The 19,772-nt window shown below is 38.0% G+C and overlaps 1 protein-coding gene across 1 annotated transcript in view; it reads right to left on the bottom strand.

Annotated features, from left to right (window-relative positions):
* The window catches only part of kcnab1b (potassium voltage-gated channel subfamily A regulatory beta subunit 1b), a 155,805-nt gene that overhangs the window by 24,100 nt on the left and 111,933 nt on the right, over positions 1–19,772 (bottom strand). Inside the window, exon 9 of the mRNA XM_022679220.2 lies at positions 12,175–12,261. Within this exon, the coding sequence (XP_022534941.1) occupies positions 12,175–12,261 (87 nt within the window). The remainder of the gene's footprint in view (positions 1–12,174; positions 12,262–19,772) is intronic.

Here is a 19,772-nt window from a genome sequence, read left to right as displayed (position 1 = left end):
TACATGCCTTTGTGCATTTTGATACCAAAGACACATCAAAACGCACTAAATACAGCTGCACGATCCGCAATTGACCGGTGTGCTATAGATTGCTAAAATAGGGCCCTTAGTCTTTCAGGATTAACACTTGTCATTAAATAATTATATTTTTACCAAGAAGGAATCAACAGATAGGAATACAAATTGGTGGGTAGTTGTGCCAGACTGTCATCAAGTGACTCAGAATGGCAGCAGGTTGTGTTCAGTGATGAGTTCTGTTTTTCTCTCGTTGGAGGCGCCCAACAAATCTGGGTGTGGTTTCCATTGCGGGCATATTGACATCCCAGTGTTACCTTACTGCAACAGGACAATGCTCACCCATATCATACTCCATTCAATTCCCCCCCACATGGCCAGATTTATCCTTGATTGAAAATGTGTGGGAGGCTATTAAACAAGCTATCAACACTCCATCTCGACTGCAAAATCTGCAGAACTGTGAATATTTGAGCTGCTTGGGATGGATTATCATTAAACACCCTTAGGAACCTCTACAACTCCATGCTGAGACATCTGGCATGTTGTGTTACACAAAAAGTACTCAAAAAAGTAAAATACTTAGAAAAAAAAAAACGCTAAAAGAACCCTTCCTCTACAAGCAGAGGAATCCTTTCCTACAATATCTGCAGCTTTAAAAAATGTATCACCCCTTTAGTTTGTGAAGCAGCTTTGATATGGGTCAGTTCCCAGTGTGAAAATTGCTTCTGCTCATCTTAAAGGCCAAGGTGGCTCTGCTGTGACTCAAAGGCTCTCTTTCAGATATGGTGTGTAAAGAAGTGTACACACTGACCCAAATCAGTGTGAAATGAACCATTTTCTTTTAGTTTTCACGTTAATAATAGGCAGAGGGAGAGGTCAAACCTGGGAATATTGGTTTATGTTATTTTTCCCTCAGTGCCTGGTGCATGGCGATGTGATTAAACAAGTATAAATGCTAAAAATGTTAATACATTTTGATGGAAGATGGAAGAATAGTACAAAATGTTCTCCACATATAAATGTGCAGCACGTTGTTATTTAGTTCTGATCGTAAAAGTCCAGGGTTAGCATGCTGTAATGCCTTAATGCCTCTTCTGATTTACTGTGCGTGTGACGTCAGCCACCAACTCTGTCACCAATGAAGCATCACAATGCATTCAAAGGAAAGCGTCAGATCCCCAGCTTTAAAAGATACAAACAGACACCTGTGCGGATGAGGAGATCTACTAGGATCTACTAGGGGTGTAACAGTACAGAAAATTCACAGTTCGGTTCACACCTCGGTATAAAACCCACAGTTCGGTACGTTTTTGGTGCGGTTGGTGGAAAAAATAAAGAGGCTAGGCATTCTATATAGCCTCTCCTTTATTACACTACATAATAATAATAATAATAATAATAATAATAATAATAATAAAACTTCATTATAATCATTATCAGTTTTATTTTTTGGGATGGAATGTTGTAATGGGGCTCGAGCTCTTTTATTAAATGCCTAAACCAGGGTTCTCTCCTTCTGTCATCATGTGAGGCTCCATCTTTTAGATCTTGTTGGAACAAACAAACAACGTCTTAAACTACAAATTAAACTACACATTTATTCCTAAGAATATTACTTGATGCATTTCAGTTTTTAAGAGTTCTTTCTAAGAAATATCAGCATTAGACTGTTAAAATTCAAATGAATTTATTAATAAATAATTCAAATCAGGATTTATTTATGTAATGCTGGAATTTTTCAGTATTTTTGTGTGGGAACAGTTATAATAGTGAGAGAGAGACAGAGTACGAGCGCCTAACCCTGCGTTCAAAGTAGGGCTGCAACTAATGGTTATTTTGTTGGTTGGTTATTTTTCTGATTAGTCGATTAGTCGACGATTATTACTGCCACGCCCTCAATCTCTGCTTTATGTGGGTATGGCTGCTGTCTTTGCTTCACATCGATAGAAACAGCTGAACAAGGGATTTAAATGCCCTTAAAATATCCAGAACATTAACATTTAAATGTGGAAAGTGCTGATAGTTAGTAAGTAAATGTGTGATATGTTGTGTTTGGGCACTTTTGGAGACACAGGCCAAGTTAAGTGTAAATAGGGTGACCAGTTGTCCTCTTTTGTCCTACTTTTGAGACCTAAAAAAACGTCCAGGGGGAATTTCAAAATCGTCAAATTTCAAAATAGCAAACGGTGAAGACTGTGAAGTGTTGGATGAGCAGCAATTTTAGGCTACATCATTTTAATTTAGACATTTGGGTTAAAGCTGTGTTGAAAGGCTGCATAGTTTGAGTTTTGTAGGCTATTTGCTGTGGATTAAAAAGCACTAAAACAAGTGAAATAACAGATTTTAAAACTGATAAATGATCAGTGAACTTAAAAAGTAAGTGTAAAAAATATAAAAGTAATATTAGCTAAAGGTATACCCACACTGAATAAGAGTAAAACAGTGTCAAATGCTTTTAAGACAGAGTTGTGTTGCATGAATTAATAAAGCAGCCCTGTTTGTAGCCGGATACAAATACATGTTACAGTTGTTTAAAGGAGGAAGCACCTTTAACCTGAAGAATTAGAACTGAGCTGTTATATCAGTGAAATTCAGAAAATACATATTAGACATGAATTCAATACCCCGCCCCCCAAAAAAAGGTGTCCTCCTTTTCAAAAACCCAAATCTGGTCACCCTAAGTGTAAACTGTGTCCACAGTACTTTGTGTAGTGCTGCAAATTAACGATTAGTCAACAACGCACATTTGGAGTCGACGATTTTTTATAATCAACATTGTCGATTAAATCAACTAATTGTTGCAGCCCTAGTTCACACTGGAATGTGAACTGGCAGCACAGCGACAGTTTGTATGATCTGTTTTTCTGCTCTCTCTGCTCCTGTACTCCAACTTCCAGTCAGAGCTAAACTTTTCAGCACAGGCTATGGGCTAGGTCAGTAGCGAGTTGCTAATAGCAACAGTGCTACAGCTACTCTTTCCGGGTTACATTCATTTGTTGTACAGATTGCCTGTGTGCCCTGAATTCTGCGTGTGTTTACGTGAACCGAAGCGAGACCCCCCTACTATGATGGTTTGTGAAGAATACACATACCGTTACACCCCTACTATCTACCCACTAAGAGAAAACATAAGCAATTATGCTCTCTCTCAAACACCAGCTGCTGATAATGTTCTTTTTGTTTATGACCAAGAAAGTTTCTTTCTTCTATGTTTCCTATGGCTCCACATCAATGTCAAAAGTCGGGGGTGCAAAAACACAGAGTGGAAAAAATTAACCTGTGAGTTTTAACATTGTGCGTTTTTAAATTTCCTTCTCGTGAAAATCGTGAGCACAAAAAAAAAGAAATCGTTTTTTTTTTCTCAAATTCACAGTTGTCCTCCCACACTATGCACATTGTCTGCAGCTGCTCTTTTAGCTCAAGTGAAGGGGTGGTTTTAATAGTTTGGGGGTGGGGTCATTGTCATCTCCCTCAGTGAATACCATTGGCTGATATCTCCAGGGTCTGTGAGTGACCACCTACTACCACCAGCAAGCTTCTTTAGAAAGCAAAAACAGAAGAGGATGAGGAAGGAGGACAGTAGAAGAGTTAGCTAGCTATGCTTCAAGCCAAATTCTGGGTTTATCTTAAAAATAATAGTAATAATCTGGGGTTACACGTTTTGTTGACCACTTTGCTCCGTCTTTAAACGAACCGCTCTCCAACTCTGTTAACCCAGTGCCAGCACCCTGGAACAATCTGCTCACCTGCATATGAACACGCTGCAAAGCGCAAACCCGAATTTAACTCAACAATAAACAGAATAAAGAACAAAATATCATTGCTGTTTCCTTTAATGAGCTGCTGGTGTATCTTCACAGCGTGAACACGCAGGTCAGTATTCTCTGCTGAGAAGAGCAGAGGCACTGCGCTGTTAAAATAGCAATCCGCCAAAGTCAGAGCTCACCTGCCTCTTAAAGAGAATGACAACTGGCACACTGATTGGTTTATTTCAAACGCATAATTAATTAAGAGAATTAGATCATGCCTTTTGCGAGTTTCGAGTCGAACAAGTTGTATTTTTTGCTACCTCATAATACTAAAGACACATCACTATAGATCGTTAAAATAGGGCCCATAGAGTTTGGAATGTTTTCCAATCATAGAGACATCATAATGTCTATTATACCACAGCTACTTCCCTTTAATGTGATTGGTTGAGAGGTGTTCTATGAGTGCCGTTATCAGCCAGTAATGCACTGTAAACGAAGCTCTCCATGTATTACTCGGCCTCATACAGGTAACCTAGCAATAATGTAGTAGCTCTATCAATCCAAGCAGAGCAGCAATGGAACTATTTTAACTTGCGGAATGTTTGTAATCAAACGGATCGTATTTTCTTGTCCTCTTTAACTCAAATTCTTTCAATAAACAGTGATAATGGAACTGTGGTATAATCGCAATAATACACTTCGAGGTTCGTGCTGTAATGTGTAATATTGGCACTGCTGTGCTGCGGTTGTAAATATTTTGCAATATTATGTTACATTTTTCAGAACAAAGAGAAAATGGAACAAAAAACAGGTTTTCTGTATTGTATATTTTATAGTTTTTAATAAAAAAATTGTATTTGGATATATCTAGAGTGTATGCCTCTCTTTCCATTTCTCTTTCTCTCTCTCTCTTCCTCTCTCCCCACCACACAAATGAGTAAATTGCCCATTAAGTAAAATCCATAAATGTAATGTAGGTGAGAGAATGAAAACACACTTGAATTACACAGCTTGTATCACACTACGGCTTCAGAAATCCATATGCGAATCAATCTAATAAAATATGCATTATATTTTATGGCTGGGAGCAAATATGTATGAATATGATATACGATACAGTGTTATGTTCATTACAGCTGGTGAACAGAGCCACCGTGTCAGTGCAGCAGACTGTGTAGATGCAATTACAGGAACTGAACCTGTGTTTGCGAGGCTTTTTGCTGAGACTGTGGTCTTCTTATTGAAAGCACAAATTAGATATATTGTGAGTGAATGCCTGAGTACGCGTGTTCACTCAGTCCGCTCGGTTCTGTACGGCTGAGCTGTTTGGAACGAGAACCCCAGGAGTCTGACAACAATTAGAGAGGAGGAAAACAAAGACTACAGATTTTTTTGAGCTAGTCTTAATGATCTTCATTACTTCAAATGCTTCTTAAGGCATTTTTGGTTGCAGAAGTTTTGCTTTTTTAGTTTGGGCAGGGAGCGCTAGACGATAACAAGTGGTGGAAGACAATTAAACATCACCAATTAGCATTAAGCAAACTGTATTCTCAAATCAACACAATGTAATAATAAATACAGTCCCCTCCAAAAATATTGGAACAGTGAGGCTGATTACATTATTTTAGCTGTAGACTAGGGTGACCATATTTTCATTTTGGTAAACCAGGACACCTGGAAGCCGGGGGGGGGGGGGGGGGGGTTATGATGGTTCGGGGGTAGGGGGGGGGGTGTCGCTAAATGACGTCAACACCTAATTTGCATAATACATGTTTTTGAAGCTGTAAAGGATTAAGGTTGTGGGAGTGAAAAAAGTGTGTAAAAAACATCCTAAATATGTTAGAAATGTTACAAATGAACAACTTCTGTTGCTTTTTAAATAAGCAGTCACTTTTTTACAGTAACTTCATTTTTACGTGAATTACATCAATGAGTTTTTTTGGCTGTGTTCTTAAATGTTATTATAAGAGCAGGAGTTAGCCAGAAGTGTTCATTTACATTTTTTTTTAGGGTTTTTGTTTGTTTTATTTTATAATTTTTTTACGTTTTCTTTATTTTTAAAGCTATCATGACAAATTGTTCAATGGTTCAATAGATATTTAGCTTTTTATAAAGAGGGAGACACTGTGGAGGAGGTGAGTGACAGGCTGTGTGGTGAATGAGGTGAGAGACTGACTGAGACTGTGTGAATTAAATTCAATATTTTTTTCGTGTCACACTGAAGACAGTTATATTTACATCCTGATCTGTAAATACGGGGCGGGGTCAGTCAGCGGTGGGTGTTGGTGGAATGGTGTGTGAGTGTTGTGGGCGGGGCTCACGGCAGCAGCCGCTGCAGCGCGACTGAAGAGCATGTGTTTATCTCAGAGTTGCCAAAAGTCTCCAATAACACCACAAAAACTCGCTAGATTTGTCGGTAGTCGCTTTTTTTTTTTTTTTTTTTTACAAAAAAAGTCACTAAAGGGGCTGAAAAGTCGCTAAATATAGCAACAAAGTCGCTAAATTGGCAGCACTGACTGACAGTCACACTGTCTACATTCTGATTAAGAACAGGGCTGCTCTCACTGACACGACTCAGGGATTATGTCACACGCAGTGCCCTAGTGCCTGAAAATGTAATGGTCCAAAAAAGGACGCGTTATACAAGAATTTCAGTTTAGCTCTCCAGCACCAAGACTGGAGCAGGATTTAGCATTAGCCGCTAACCACCCTAAACGCTAGCTCTTTTATTATTTAGAAGCAAGTATTTTCGGGCTGTAGGCCAGTTCTAGCACCAGCTAGTACTGCTGGAGCAGTATTAGCATTAGCTCCTAACTGTGCTGAGCTCTAGCTCTTTTTCCGTTCAGAGGTGAGTATATTGGACTCAGTCTGTGTGTTTACCGTGTTAAAACAAGCTACATGGAACAAACCGCTAGCTGATAGCACCCTGGCTTCCAGAACACTCAGGGGTCCACAGTGTAGCTCTGTCAGGAGGCATTAACCGCTAACCACTAGTGCTGCAGCCTTAGTGGAAATCTGCAAATCTAAGCTTACTGTAAATAAACAGAAGCACTTTACTCATCCTAATAAACAGTTTATAAACAGTTTTCAGGAGAGAAATCTGTGTAGATTAACATCCGGCACTCATTTGACATAAAAGACAATGTTTTTTTTAAGAATTACAGTTTGTTTACTTAACTTAGCTTAGCTTTACAGGTGTCACCACCCAGCGGCGAGACCTCCTGAATTACAAGAAAAATAAACAAATCGACACCCCTATTAGTTTCTTATACTAGTGTTGCATAATGCTCCTTACAGTGTGAAAATACTGTAATATCTAATATAGTGGCAAATCTTTTGAATCTGTGTCCCACTGACATCATTAAAGTTTTACATTCTTCTTTTGTGATGCTTCAGTTTTATATATATTAAATATGAAATGAAATAAAGCCTTCAGGATCACTTATCAAGTTTTGTATTAGTTTGTGAACTCATTACAAACAGGCTGTTTTTTCAAGGATAGAATAATTACGTCATGCCAAGCTCAGACAACACAACATTTTCATCCCTCACGATGTTCACTATGTCAGATTAAGCAGTTAACTTCGTTTTGTGTCGTACTCGGGGAACTGGCAACACTACACGTTAGTTCCTGAGCAATCATAGTTCACATCATTGCGCGAGTTCGTAGGTCATTGCAGGGGAGGAACATAGAATCTAGACGATTATTGTCACACCTTAACCCATGTCTGTCTTGTTTTTCCCTCTTTTGGTCCCATGTGCTCCTGCTCTCTGTTTACCTGTCATGTGTTCCCAGCCATGTGCTACTGTTGTGTTTTGGTCCTGTCTCCGCCCTAGCCCCACCCTGTCATCAGTTATTTGTAACTCCGCCCCCTCATGATTGATCCTCAGGTGTTTCCTGTGCCCTCCTCACGTATATAAGCCCATTTGTTTCAAGTCTTCCTGGTCTAGTCTTTTGTTGGTTTGTTTGCTGTCCGTAGTCAGGTTTGTCTCATGCTGTTTGTTAGAGTCCTGTTTTCTAGTTTAGTCTTCTGAAGTTTTGTATTCAGTGTAACTTTGGTTTGTTTTGTTTGTTAGTTTGTTTTAGTTTGGTAATTTAATAAATTATAAATGTATTTTTGCACTTAGTCCATCCCTCCTCACTTGTGTAACAATTATGTTTAGAAGCGTTTTGCGTGATGGTAGCGCTTTTGTGCTCAGAAAAACGCAAAAAAGAGGAAGAAGAAGCGACTGCGGGCTCCTGGGTGACCCAAAGAGGAAATCACGGGCTGTGTGTAACTTACTCCAGAAAAAACCTGAGGTAAAGATATAGCTACTTTAGCTCGGTTTCAGTGCATGTAAACAGAATAAAGGAATACACAGAATAAATAAATAAAGAATAAACAGAATAAAGGCTTAAAATAAAAAACTTTTCTTCTGTTTCGCTGCTCCAGTGAACTGCAGGAGCACCAAAGTGTTGCCAACTTAGCGACTTTGTCGCTATATATAGCGACTTTTCAGACCCTCTAGCGACTTTTTTTGTAAAAAAGCGACTAGTGACAAATCTAGTGAGTTTTTGTGGTGTTATTGGAGACTTTTGGCGACTCTGAGATGAACACGCGCTCTTCAGTTACTGTCCTCCGTGCTGCAGTGGGCGCGGCCATAAGCCCCACCCCACAACACTCACAGTGCAGTCTGACACACTCTCTCACACTCAGTACACACACATACACACACACACACCGCTCCACTGCAAAGAAATTGCGCGTGCCCACAGCCACTGCTGACTGACCCCGCCCCGTATTTACAGAGCAGAAGTATAAATATAACTGTCTTCAGTGTGACACGAAAAGAAATCACTGAATTTAACTCTCAATCAGTCACTCACCTCATTCACCACACAGCCTGTCACTCACCTCCTCCACAGTGTCTGCCTCTTTATAAAAAGCTAAATATCTGTTGAACCATTGAACAATTTGTCTATGATAGGTTTAAAAATAAAGAAAACTTAAAACGTAAAAAAATAAAAATAAAATAAAACAAACAAACTAAACAAAAACTAAAAAAAACTGTAGAATAACAGTTCTGGCTGCTCTTATAAGAACATGGCAAAAAAACTAATTTGTAATTCACATAAAAATGAAGTTATTGTAAAAAAAAGTGACAGCCTATTTAAAAAGCAACAGAAGTTGTTCATTTGTTAGAGTTCATTTGTAACATTTCTAACATATTTATGGTGTTTTTTTCTCACTTTTTTCTCTCCCACATCCCTAATCCTTTACAGCTTCAAAAACATGTATTATGCAATTTAGGTGATAATGTCATTTAGCGACTTTTAGCGACTTTTAGGACAGCCAGTAGCTACTTTCCTTACTGAGGAGTTGGCAACACTGGAGCACCGTCCTGCATTTTTTTCACCATGTTTACATCTGTGCACCACAGAATGCTCTGTCTTTCTATTGGTCAGAGTTAGGGAGCGCCTCGCAGAGCATGTCAAACCAAGCGATAAAATACAAAAAATTCTAACATGCTAGTATTTTCGTCGGCACCCCGACGACGTCGCTCATGTCAAATGACTGCTCTTTGACTGTGTCACTCTTCTCGGACCTTTGTCGCTTGCGACACTGAAATAAAAAATCGGGTCAAAATCGGGCTAAATTGGTGTAGTCTGATCCGGGCATTAGCTGAGCTAACAGCCTTAGCATTTGTTTGTTTATCCGAAGTCTGGCTGCATTTCTTTGTGCAAAATTCCCTCACTCGTGACTCAAAGAGTACTACTACACATTTTAGCATTTTAGTTTTCGACCAAAATTGATAATTTCTCTGCATCCCCACTAATAAGTATACATTTAGCGTATAAATATACATTTGGAGATGCTCTAAAAGCACAGGCATCAAATCTGTAGAGATGATCCGCTGCATTTATGATCTGAAATGTGTTCATGTGCTGATAAGGTACTTTAGAAGTGCTCTGCTGGGGTTGAGGTTAAGTGGCTTATCATTGAGTCATTGAGTGGTAGGACGTGGGACAGATTTTGGCTGGTGTGTGAGCGGGAGTGAGTGTGTGTGTGTGTGTGTGTGTGTGGTGAGTGGGAGTGGAGAGTCAAAAGTGAAGGTTGGAGCTTACCATCACAGCGGGGTCTGTGCTCATCACTCACTCTCTATCTATCTGTCTGTCTGTCTCTCTCTCTCTCTCTCTCTCTCCATCTGTCTCACTCTCCCCTGCCTCCCCACATAGATCAGACCAAAAATACACCATCTATTCCCCACACGCCCTACAGGGCGTACTCTAATCCCCTCTGCGAGAGAGAGAGAGAGAGAGAGAGGGAGAGAGGGAGACACTAACGTGACACTAAGCTTCAGACTTCACTCTCGACTCTCCTCTCCCACTCCCTCACTCTCTCTCTGTCTTATAAACATTCATACATGGGTCAAACGGCAGGTTTAAGTTCATTTTTACACCCTACTCGCAACCATTAAACAACATGAAGCATTCAGGGTCACTTATTGCATTTTGTATTAGTTTACTAACTTATACATGTTCTATGTTTGCCCAACATATATGGATCAACGGCAAAAAAACATAGTAGTTGGTGGTTATGATAAATTATGCTACTATGGCTACTGCCATTTTGCTTTTCACCTGGACCCTTCTGTAATCTGTAACCAGGCCCACTCAAATGTGAAACTTTAAATTAACTTTTTAAGAAAAGGCAGCAGAAGGCTTACACTCCACCCCTCCTTCTTTTTTTCTCAGTACTTGGCAGTGCTGCATATAAGAGCACTGCTCTATACAAAGCAGGGAGTGAGGGAGAGAGCTGGCAGAGCTCTAAAAATAATTCTTTTGTTTACAATTAAATATCAATTATTAAACACCCTAGCGAAAAAAAAATTAATTAAAGTACACTAAGCATTATTATGCTGTAGTACACTAAAGTGTTCTTGTAGCCACATTATTAATCAGTATATTTAAAAAGTGCTAAAATGCAAAAAGAAATTTTGCACTTATTATACTTTAATTGTATAAAAACGGTCTAAAAGTCTTACTTATATTGTGTTCAATGTACTTAACTGTATTAAATTGGAACTTTTTAAAATATGCTTAAGTAATATTTGAACATAATACTTCATGTACTGTATGTAACCTCATATTTTAAATATGCCTACAGAAAAATTAAATCTAATACATTTAATGTGTATTACAACTGTATCACTACTATACACAGAGTATATTAGAAATGTACTAAGAATTGGTGTTAAATATATGTGATCTATTTACATTAGAATACAAATGTGCATCTTGTTCATGCCTTTTGTAAGAAACACTCTTCCAGTATAACAGTATATTTTAATATACCATACTTCAATTTTTTGCGTGTTACAAATTAACTTTTTTTTTAAATTTACTTTCTAAAAAGTTACATGATACATTGAACTTTAGGTGCTTTAACTACTGTTGAAGTTGTTATTAACACACTTTGCTTAAACTGTACAAAAGTATATTTGGAAATAAGTATTTTAGAAGTATATTGAATTACATTAAACTAAAAGTGTACTTCTTAGTATTCAATTTTTTTTAATACACTATATTGTACTTTTAAAAAGTATGATCAAAGTTTTTTTTTTTTTATATTTGATTAGTATAAACGTATTTTTAATATATTTTAAGTAAGTACATACATCTGTTAGTATATTTACAGCATTCTTAGACATTTCTCAATATGTTTTAAGTACAATTAAGTATTTTTTAGGTCTTAAAATAAGGAAAATAAGTGTGATTAATTGGGGGTAATCACAGATTATCATTGTGATTAATCTAAAATAAATAATTTTCTTTGATTGTTACAGCGAAAAACAAACAAATAATTATAATTTGGGCACAAAAAAAAATCTAGATATGAAACATAGAAAGTTTAATCACCTCCCTATTACTAAGTGACCAACCATACAACCATGAGTAGGGGTTTGACGGTACAGTATGTGATTTTGTACTGAACCACTGCAATTGAGTGTATGCAGCTGTATGAATGATTGTATATACAGGAAGCATAGACACTTTTATTCCATTCCCTTCTGCTATAAATAGAAACAAAAAGCAAAAATTACAGACTCAATAACACTAACCCTAATTTGGTTAAACTGACCTGAAAATGCTATACCAAAGAAATAGTACCTTAAACATGCTAATTTGGTTAGCAATAACGCAAGCTGGTAGGCAACTGCTTGAACCTTCATATTTGCATAATGCACACTGCACCCCACAGGCTTTCTTTCATTATAGCCATACAGTATATAGCGTTTATAGGACCTATTCATTTAAGCAGAAAATGGAAAAATGCTTATTTACATGCACGCATTTATATACACACATATATACATATACATGCATAGACACACACACACACACACACACACACACACTCACCCTCCATAGGAGTGTTGTTGTCAGGCCTATTTGCGAAGACCACGTCCACATATTCCAGCTGTAACCTCTGTAAAGAGCCCTTCAGACCTGAGCGGAAAGAGAGAAAGAGAGAGAGAGAGAGAGAGAGTGAACACAGTGGAAAGAGTGAATACATAAGAGAGAATAAAATGCGGATATAAAACGTCATGTTCTTTTTTATTATGCCCTGGATATTGTTATTATTAGGACTGACTAATTTTCATCCATATTCACTTTAAGTCAAAATATTTGCTGACTTCTAAACGTCTAATAAATGAATTCAGCTATTTTAAACTGCTCCCACTGCTGACACAGATTTCTTAAGAAAACAATGAATGGCCAGGTGTCCCAATACTTTTGTCCATATATACAGCGGAGAAAACAAATATTTGATACACTTCTGATTTTGCAGATTTTCCCACCTATAAAAAAAAATCATGTTGTTCTATGAAATAAGTATTTGATTTAATAACAGGGGGTAGCTGATTAAGTTTTCACACACTGCAGCAGGGATTTTGGCCCACTTCTCCATATAGATCTTCCCCAGATCTTTCAGGTTTCAGGGCTGTTGATGGGCTCCAACGATTTTCTGTTATGTTCAGGTCTGGATGTGTGGTCTGGATGCTGTGTTTTTGGGTCATTGTCATGCTGGAAGACCCAGCCACCACCCATCTTTAAAGGACATGTCTTCTATACAGTTAACATGTTCAAAAAGGGTGCAATTAATACAGGTAATGAGTCCATATTAGGAGCTACTGAGGAAGATTAGAAGCTACTGTTTTATTTAGTAAGAAACACATAAGGAATCATGCAGTAACGTCAAAGTGTTAAACGAACCATAATACCTTGTGAAGTATTGAGGTGCGATTAACTGGGGTGCTGTTCACTTGTGGTTTCTGAGGCTGGTAACTCTGAAGAACTTATCCTGTGCAACAGATGTATCTCTTGCTCTTCCTTTCCTGGGGCACTCCTAATGAGAGCCAGTTTCATTCTAACATTTTTTACGATCTTTGCAACTACTTTGAAGTACGTTTTCAAAGTTCTTAAAATGTTTCGGATTGACTGTCCTTAATTTTTTTAAGTATTTTTTTTCCTTTACTTATTTGAATAGTTTTTTGCCTTAGTATGGATTAGAACAATAGGGCGATTCACAACTGATGCTCTCAAACACATTTAGAGACAAGAAATTCAAGTAATTAACTCTTAATGAGTTCAGCACAGCTGTTAACTGAAAGCCTGAATTCCAGGTGACTCTACCTCATAAAGCTGACTGATGTGCAAAACTGTCATCTAAACAAGGTGTTACTTTGAAGAATCTTCAATATAAAACATATTCTGGTTTGTTTAACACTTTTTTTAAATAAATAATTCCATATGTTTTTCTTCATAGTTTGATTTTGACTTTAGTACTAATCTACAATGCAGAACATTTTAAAATAATGAAAAAAAAAACAAACACTGAATTTAAGGTGTTTTCAAACTTTTGTCTGATACTGCATACTGCATGTACAGTATAATGCTGTATAATGCAGTATAAAGTATACATTGCTACTGTCACTCTCAGTGATGGGAGAGAGGAGGTGCCATCCTGTCAAAGTCCCACCCAGACAGAATGAGGTCAGTTATGCTGTTAACATAGTTTTCCAACAATTATACAGGGTCACATGACTCTTGGTGGGTCAATAAGTCATGATAAACCACTTTTTACCCTTATCTGGCAGAAACAGGCTCCCATACAGGCAGCTGATGAATAAAACATGGGTTTACCCTACGCTGGCCATGTTCTAATTACGAAGTTGAGAGAGGGTTCATTTGCATAGCTGTTGTCAGTAATTAATGTGCTAAATTGGCCATGCCCACTGGCACCGAGTATCTGTAGACCGTCTGTAATTTAAGTAAAGCTAATGTTTGTCGTATCATCCCTTCTTCAAAACGAATTAGACAAAAATATGAGGAAAATGGTCCAACATTACATATTTTTGAGTGGTAAAAGTAAGTGAACCTTGGTCTTTAGTATCTGGTTTCCCCTTGTGCAGCAATAACTGCAGCTAAACATTTCCAGTTAACTGTTGATTAGTCCTGAATATCGGCTTGAAAGAATCTTAGCTTAGTTATGTTGTTAGCTCTGTTTCCTCCCATCAACCTGCTGCTTCCCAACATTAAATTAATATCAGGACTTTGAATTTTTCTCATCTCAAAACATTCACTTTATTCTTTACACTTTAACCAATCTTTGGTAGATTACTTTGGTACTTCTTTACTTAGGGTCATTGTCCTGCTGCATGACCCACATTAAGATTCAGATTAAGATTAAGATTCAGCTCACAGACAGATACTTTCTTTAAACTTTCCTTCAAAGTTTGTTTGTATAATTCAGAATTCATTGTTACATCACTAATGGCAAACCACCTTGACCCAGATGCGGCAAAACAGATCCAAACCATGGTACTACCACCACCATGTTTTGCAAATGGGATACGATTAGGTTTTTGTGCTGGAATGCAGTGTTTTCCTTTCTCCAAACATGATTCTTCTCATTTTTACAAAAAAAGGCTATTTGGTCATATCCTACTCTGCTTAAACTAATACCACACAAAAATTATATGTTTGCATGACACAAACATATAACATTCATAATGAATGTCAACCCCTAGGCTAATGACTTTTCTAAGAGCTAATTGGAGCCAGCAGCCAACCTGGAGTCCAATCAATGTGATGAGATTGGATGTGTTGGTTAAAGCCCTATTAAAAACACACAATAGTTTTGATTTTGCTGTTCTTTAAAAGCATTGCTTGATGTGAATCACGCCTCACACAAAAGAAGAGCTCTCAGAAGACCTACGTTCAAGAATTGTTGACTTGCATGAAGCTGGGAAGGGTTACAAAATCTCTAAAAATCTCTAAAAGCTTGATGTTTATGTATTTACGGTAAGACAGACAGTCTACAAATGGAGAAAGTTCAGCACTGTTGCTACTCTCCTTAGTCGTGGTCATCCTGTAAAGATGACTGCAAGAGCACAGCGCAGAATGATCAATGAGGTGAGGAAGAATCTTTAGTGCCAGCTAAAGACATACAGAAATCTCTGGCACATGCTAACATTTTTGTTGACAAATCTACAATAAGAAAAACATTAAATAAGAATGTTTATGAGTTCATGGGAGGACACTACAGAGGATGCCACTGCTTTCCCCCCCCCAAAAAAACTGTTCTTTTTGCTGCACATTTAAAGTTTGCAAAAGAGCACCTGGATGTTCCACAGCAGCACTGGCTAAATATACTGTGGACAGATTAAAATAAAAATTAAATTGTACACCATTATCAAAACCTCATCCCAACTGTGAAACATGGTGGAGGGGGCATCATGGTTTGGGGCTGCTTTGCTGCCTCAGGGTCTGGATGGATTGTCGTCATTAATGGAAAAATGTATTCCCAAGTTTACTCAGACATTTTGCGGGAAAACATAAGACCATTTGTCCGCCAACTGAAGCTCAACAGAGGATGTATGATGCAACAGGACAACGACCCAAAACATCAACAACCGAAGTAAATAAATAATCGAACGTCTTCAACAGAAGAAAATGCGTCTTCTGGAGAATCCTGACCTCAACCCAATTGAGATGCTGTGGCACGACAGAGGAAATGATCCTAAATTCCTCCTGACCGTTGTCCAGGTCTGATCTGCAACTACAGGAAATGTCTGGTTGAGGTTTTTGCTGCCAAAGGAGGATCAACCAGTTATTAAATCCAAAAGTTTACATACCCCCACCCCCACTGTGAATATTAACATGTTGTGTTCAATAAAACCATGCAAACATACCATTTTTTGTGTGGTATTAGTTTAAGCCGACTGTGTTTGTCTATTGTTGTGACTTAGATCCAAGTAATCTGAGAAAATGCAAGTAATCCCAAAGGATTCACCTACTTTTTCTTGCAACTGCAACAAAAAAAATTCTAAAGGTTTCATAAACATTCTAGCACCACCGTCGAAAAGAAAACATTCTGCTTTTATGGTCGTCTGTTTTTACCTCTGGCAAGTGCGCAGTGTACAGGGATTGTGATGGAGAGAATAGCAGGAATAGCTTACAGGGAAGGAGGAGAGAAAAAGACAAGGGACGGGAGAAACGGATAATAGATGATTACTGTAGGATTCCCTCTGTCTGCTAGGATCATAAGGATCACTGCACTTGTTTGTTCACATGTTTGTGAAAGAGAAGAGAGGGAAAGACAGAAAAGAAATAAGGAGGGGGAGGGATCAAAAGGAAGCACTCAGAGACAGTTGTCAGGTAATCAGACGCTTTGTGTGTTTGTGTGTGTTAGTGTGTGTGTGTGTGTGTGTGTTGCTGGCTGTAATTAATACCATGAAGAAACTGCACTCCTGCCTTGTCACTGCCTTTTCAGTGCCAAGTAATCCCACACACTCCGGGCTGCAGTAATCTGAGCAAACACACCTTCGCGTCTGCCGAGTGTATCAGGCAGGCGGAGTTTTCTGGGTCTGCCTGACTCCGTGCAGCAGGTATTATTAGCGGAGAGCTATTTCTGGAGCTCACTGAGGATAAACAAGAGATTCAGACTTGCTAACACTGTCAGAAAAGCTGAAGGAGGAGAACCGAGATCCACTAACTCTCCCCCTGAGTGCGCGTGCTTGTGTTTCAATTCTAAGATTCTTCTTTTTCAGTAGGACTATGCTACTGCTAGGGCTGGAAATTAGGGATGGCTTTTTTTGTTTGGACCAATTTCCGAAACCTAGATTTATGTATTTGTAACATTTAGTCCAGTTAGTAGTCCAGGTTTCACACTGCAGTTTAGAGAGCAAAAAAATCCACTTATCACTAGTCATCATAACTTTCATGGACCAGAATTTTTTTTTTGACTCCTTAAAGAAGATGATCTTACTCCTGTCCTCTATTTTCCAGTCCTTAGGGTCATTTCAAACTCTTTTTCTGGCTTCACATGACTTGAGCCCTGTCTCCAGAAGAGAGAAGAGTTTCCAACTCTTCTTTCCGTGCACTTTACTTCGGCTGACATTTGCTATTCTTTTTGTAGGTCACTTGATGCCATTCTGCAGTTGACTCATATATTAGAATAAGTTGACGGTCTATCTTTAGACCTGAACTGTATTGATAACCTCTGCAATATAACCAAGAGGAAGATGGATGATCACAAGCCACCAAACCAAGCTGAACTGCTTGAATTTTTGCACCAGGAGTAAAGGCATAAAGTTATCCAAAAGCAGTGTGTAAGACTGGTGGAGAAGAACATGCCAAGATGCATGAAAGCTGTGGTTAAACATCACAGGGTTATTCCACTAAATATTGATTTCTGAACTCCTTAAACATTAGTATTGTTGTTTCTGAATGTCTGAAAGATATTTTGATTGTTTCTCATTCTCTGCAAATAAATGCTCTAAATGACAATATTTTTATTAGATATTTGAGAGAAATGTTGTCAGTAGTTTATAGAATAAAACAACAATATTTATTCACTATTTATTAAACTCAAACATTTACCTCTAAATAGTAAAATCTGAGAAAGTGGTAATTTTGAAGCAAGCTGCCTTCGAGAGCATGCATGTCATGCAGCAAAGTGAACGTAACAGATTCCCCTAGGATTTCTTTCACTTCTATAAGGGTTAATTTACGGTTACAGTAAATACAGCCTCAAACAAAAGCATCTGTGCACATGTTACTGTCGGGCTAACAAGCTTTATGCCGTCAAAACACGCCAATTCAATCCCGACACAGACACGTCTCCCGACGGAGGACCTGAATCCGAAGCACAACATAAACTAGGCTTATAATCCAGTAATCTAGCCATCACTATTTGACCCTTGTCGAAGTCACTCACATTCACACTTCACCACATTACCTTGAAGAACTGACGGGCCATTTGCTGCCTAATATATCTCACCTGTCATCTTTGACAGATGCCACTGTAGAGGAAGCTAATCAATGTTCATTACCTCACCTGTCAGTGGTGGTCACAGCTTTAATGTGAGGGGATTTGTATTTGTATTAATCAATATTGCAGAGTAAAGCATCAAGGAGTTGATTGTTGGGATGTAATCAAACTTTATGCTGGATTAGGGTTTATATACAGTGCTGTTAAAAAGTAGATTTCGATTTTTTTTTAGATTATCAAACAAACTTTAACATCAGACAAATATAAAAAACACTTTTTAAATGATAATTTCCGTAATTAAAGGAAAAATAAAAAATATCCAAAAATATCCAAACCAATCAACCAAGCCCTTTGTAAAAAAAAAAAAAAAAAAAAAAAAAAACAGGATTTGGCCCTTAATTAATTAACTGTGCTTAATCTGAGTTTAGTTAAATATCACTACTAACCACAACCAGGCCTGATTACTGCAAAAAAAAAAAACACTTAAATAGAACCTGTCTGATACACTGGTGAACCTTCCGAGAGATGGCCAGCCAATCAAAATTATTCCAAAAGGGCATGAACAACTCATCCAGAAGGTCCTAAAAGAACCCAGAACAACATTTAAAAAACTGCAGATCTCACTTGTCTCACTTAAAGTCAGGTTTAATGATTCAATAATAAAAAGAGACTGGGTGAAAATGGTCTCCATGTGAGTTTTTTCCAAGATAAAAAACACTGCTGACCAAAAACATCACAGCCACCCGTCTCACATTTACCAACAAACATCTTGATGATCCCCAGAACTTTAAATATTAAATATTCTTTGGACTGAAGTGATAAGAGAGGAGCTTTTTGGAAGATGTGACTCCTGTTACATCTGGCATAAAACTCTCTCATAATTTCAGAAAAAGAACATCATACTGAATGTAAAACATGGTGGCGGTGGTGTGATGGTCTGGTGCTGCTTTGATGCTTCAGGGTCTGATCAACTTACTGTAATAGATGGAATCAGGAATTCTGCTGTTTATCAGACAATCCTGAAGGAGAAGGAGAAGCTCAGGTGTACTTGGGTTCTGTAGCAGGACAATGATCCGAAGAACGCAAACAAGAACACTTCTGATTGGCTTAAAAAAACAAAATAAAGTTTTGGAGCGGGTTAGTTAAAGTCTGATTGAGATGCTGTGGAGGATCTTAAACAGGACGTTTATGCTGGAAAATCCTCCAGTGTGTCTGAATTAAAACTATTCTGTAAAGAAGAGTGGAACAAAATTCATCCACAGAGATGTGAAAGACTCGTTACCAGTTATCAGTGAAGCTTGATTGCAGTTGTTTCCACCAACCAAGTTATTAGGTTTAGGGGGCAAAAACCTTCTTTTGGAGTCCTTTAAAAAATAAAATCATTTTTATATTTACTCAGGTTGTATTTGTCTGATATACTTAAGTTGATCAGTATCTATAAATAAATATAATATAAATCTGTAGGGAGGCAAATACTTCTTCACTCCACTTTACTGCATTACTCTTACACTACTCTAGTGCAGTATAGTTCTGTGCACTTGTGGATCATTAAGTGAGATTACAGCAGCATGTTTGCTTTATTAAAACAGAGACAAAGGAATATATACAGAGAGAACGAGAGATATATGAACCCCAAGACATGAGTAACTATGAGCTACTCCCCTTATCACCATTTGTGCAA

The sequence above is a fragment of the Astyanax mexicanus genome, chromosome 4 (genome assembly GCF_023375975.1).
Source record: "Astyanax mexicanus isolate ESR-SI-001 chromosome 4, AstMex3_surface, whole genome shotgun sequence".
Taxonomy (NCBI): domain Eukaryota; kingdom Metazoa; phylum Chordata; class Actinopteri; order Characiformes; family Acestrorhamphidae; genus Astyanax; species Astyanax mexicanus.
This window is presented reverse-complemented; position numbering and strand designations above follow the sequence as displayed.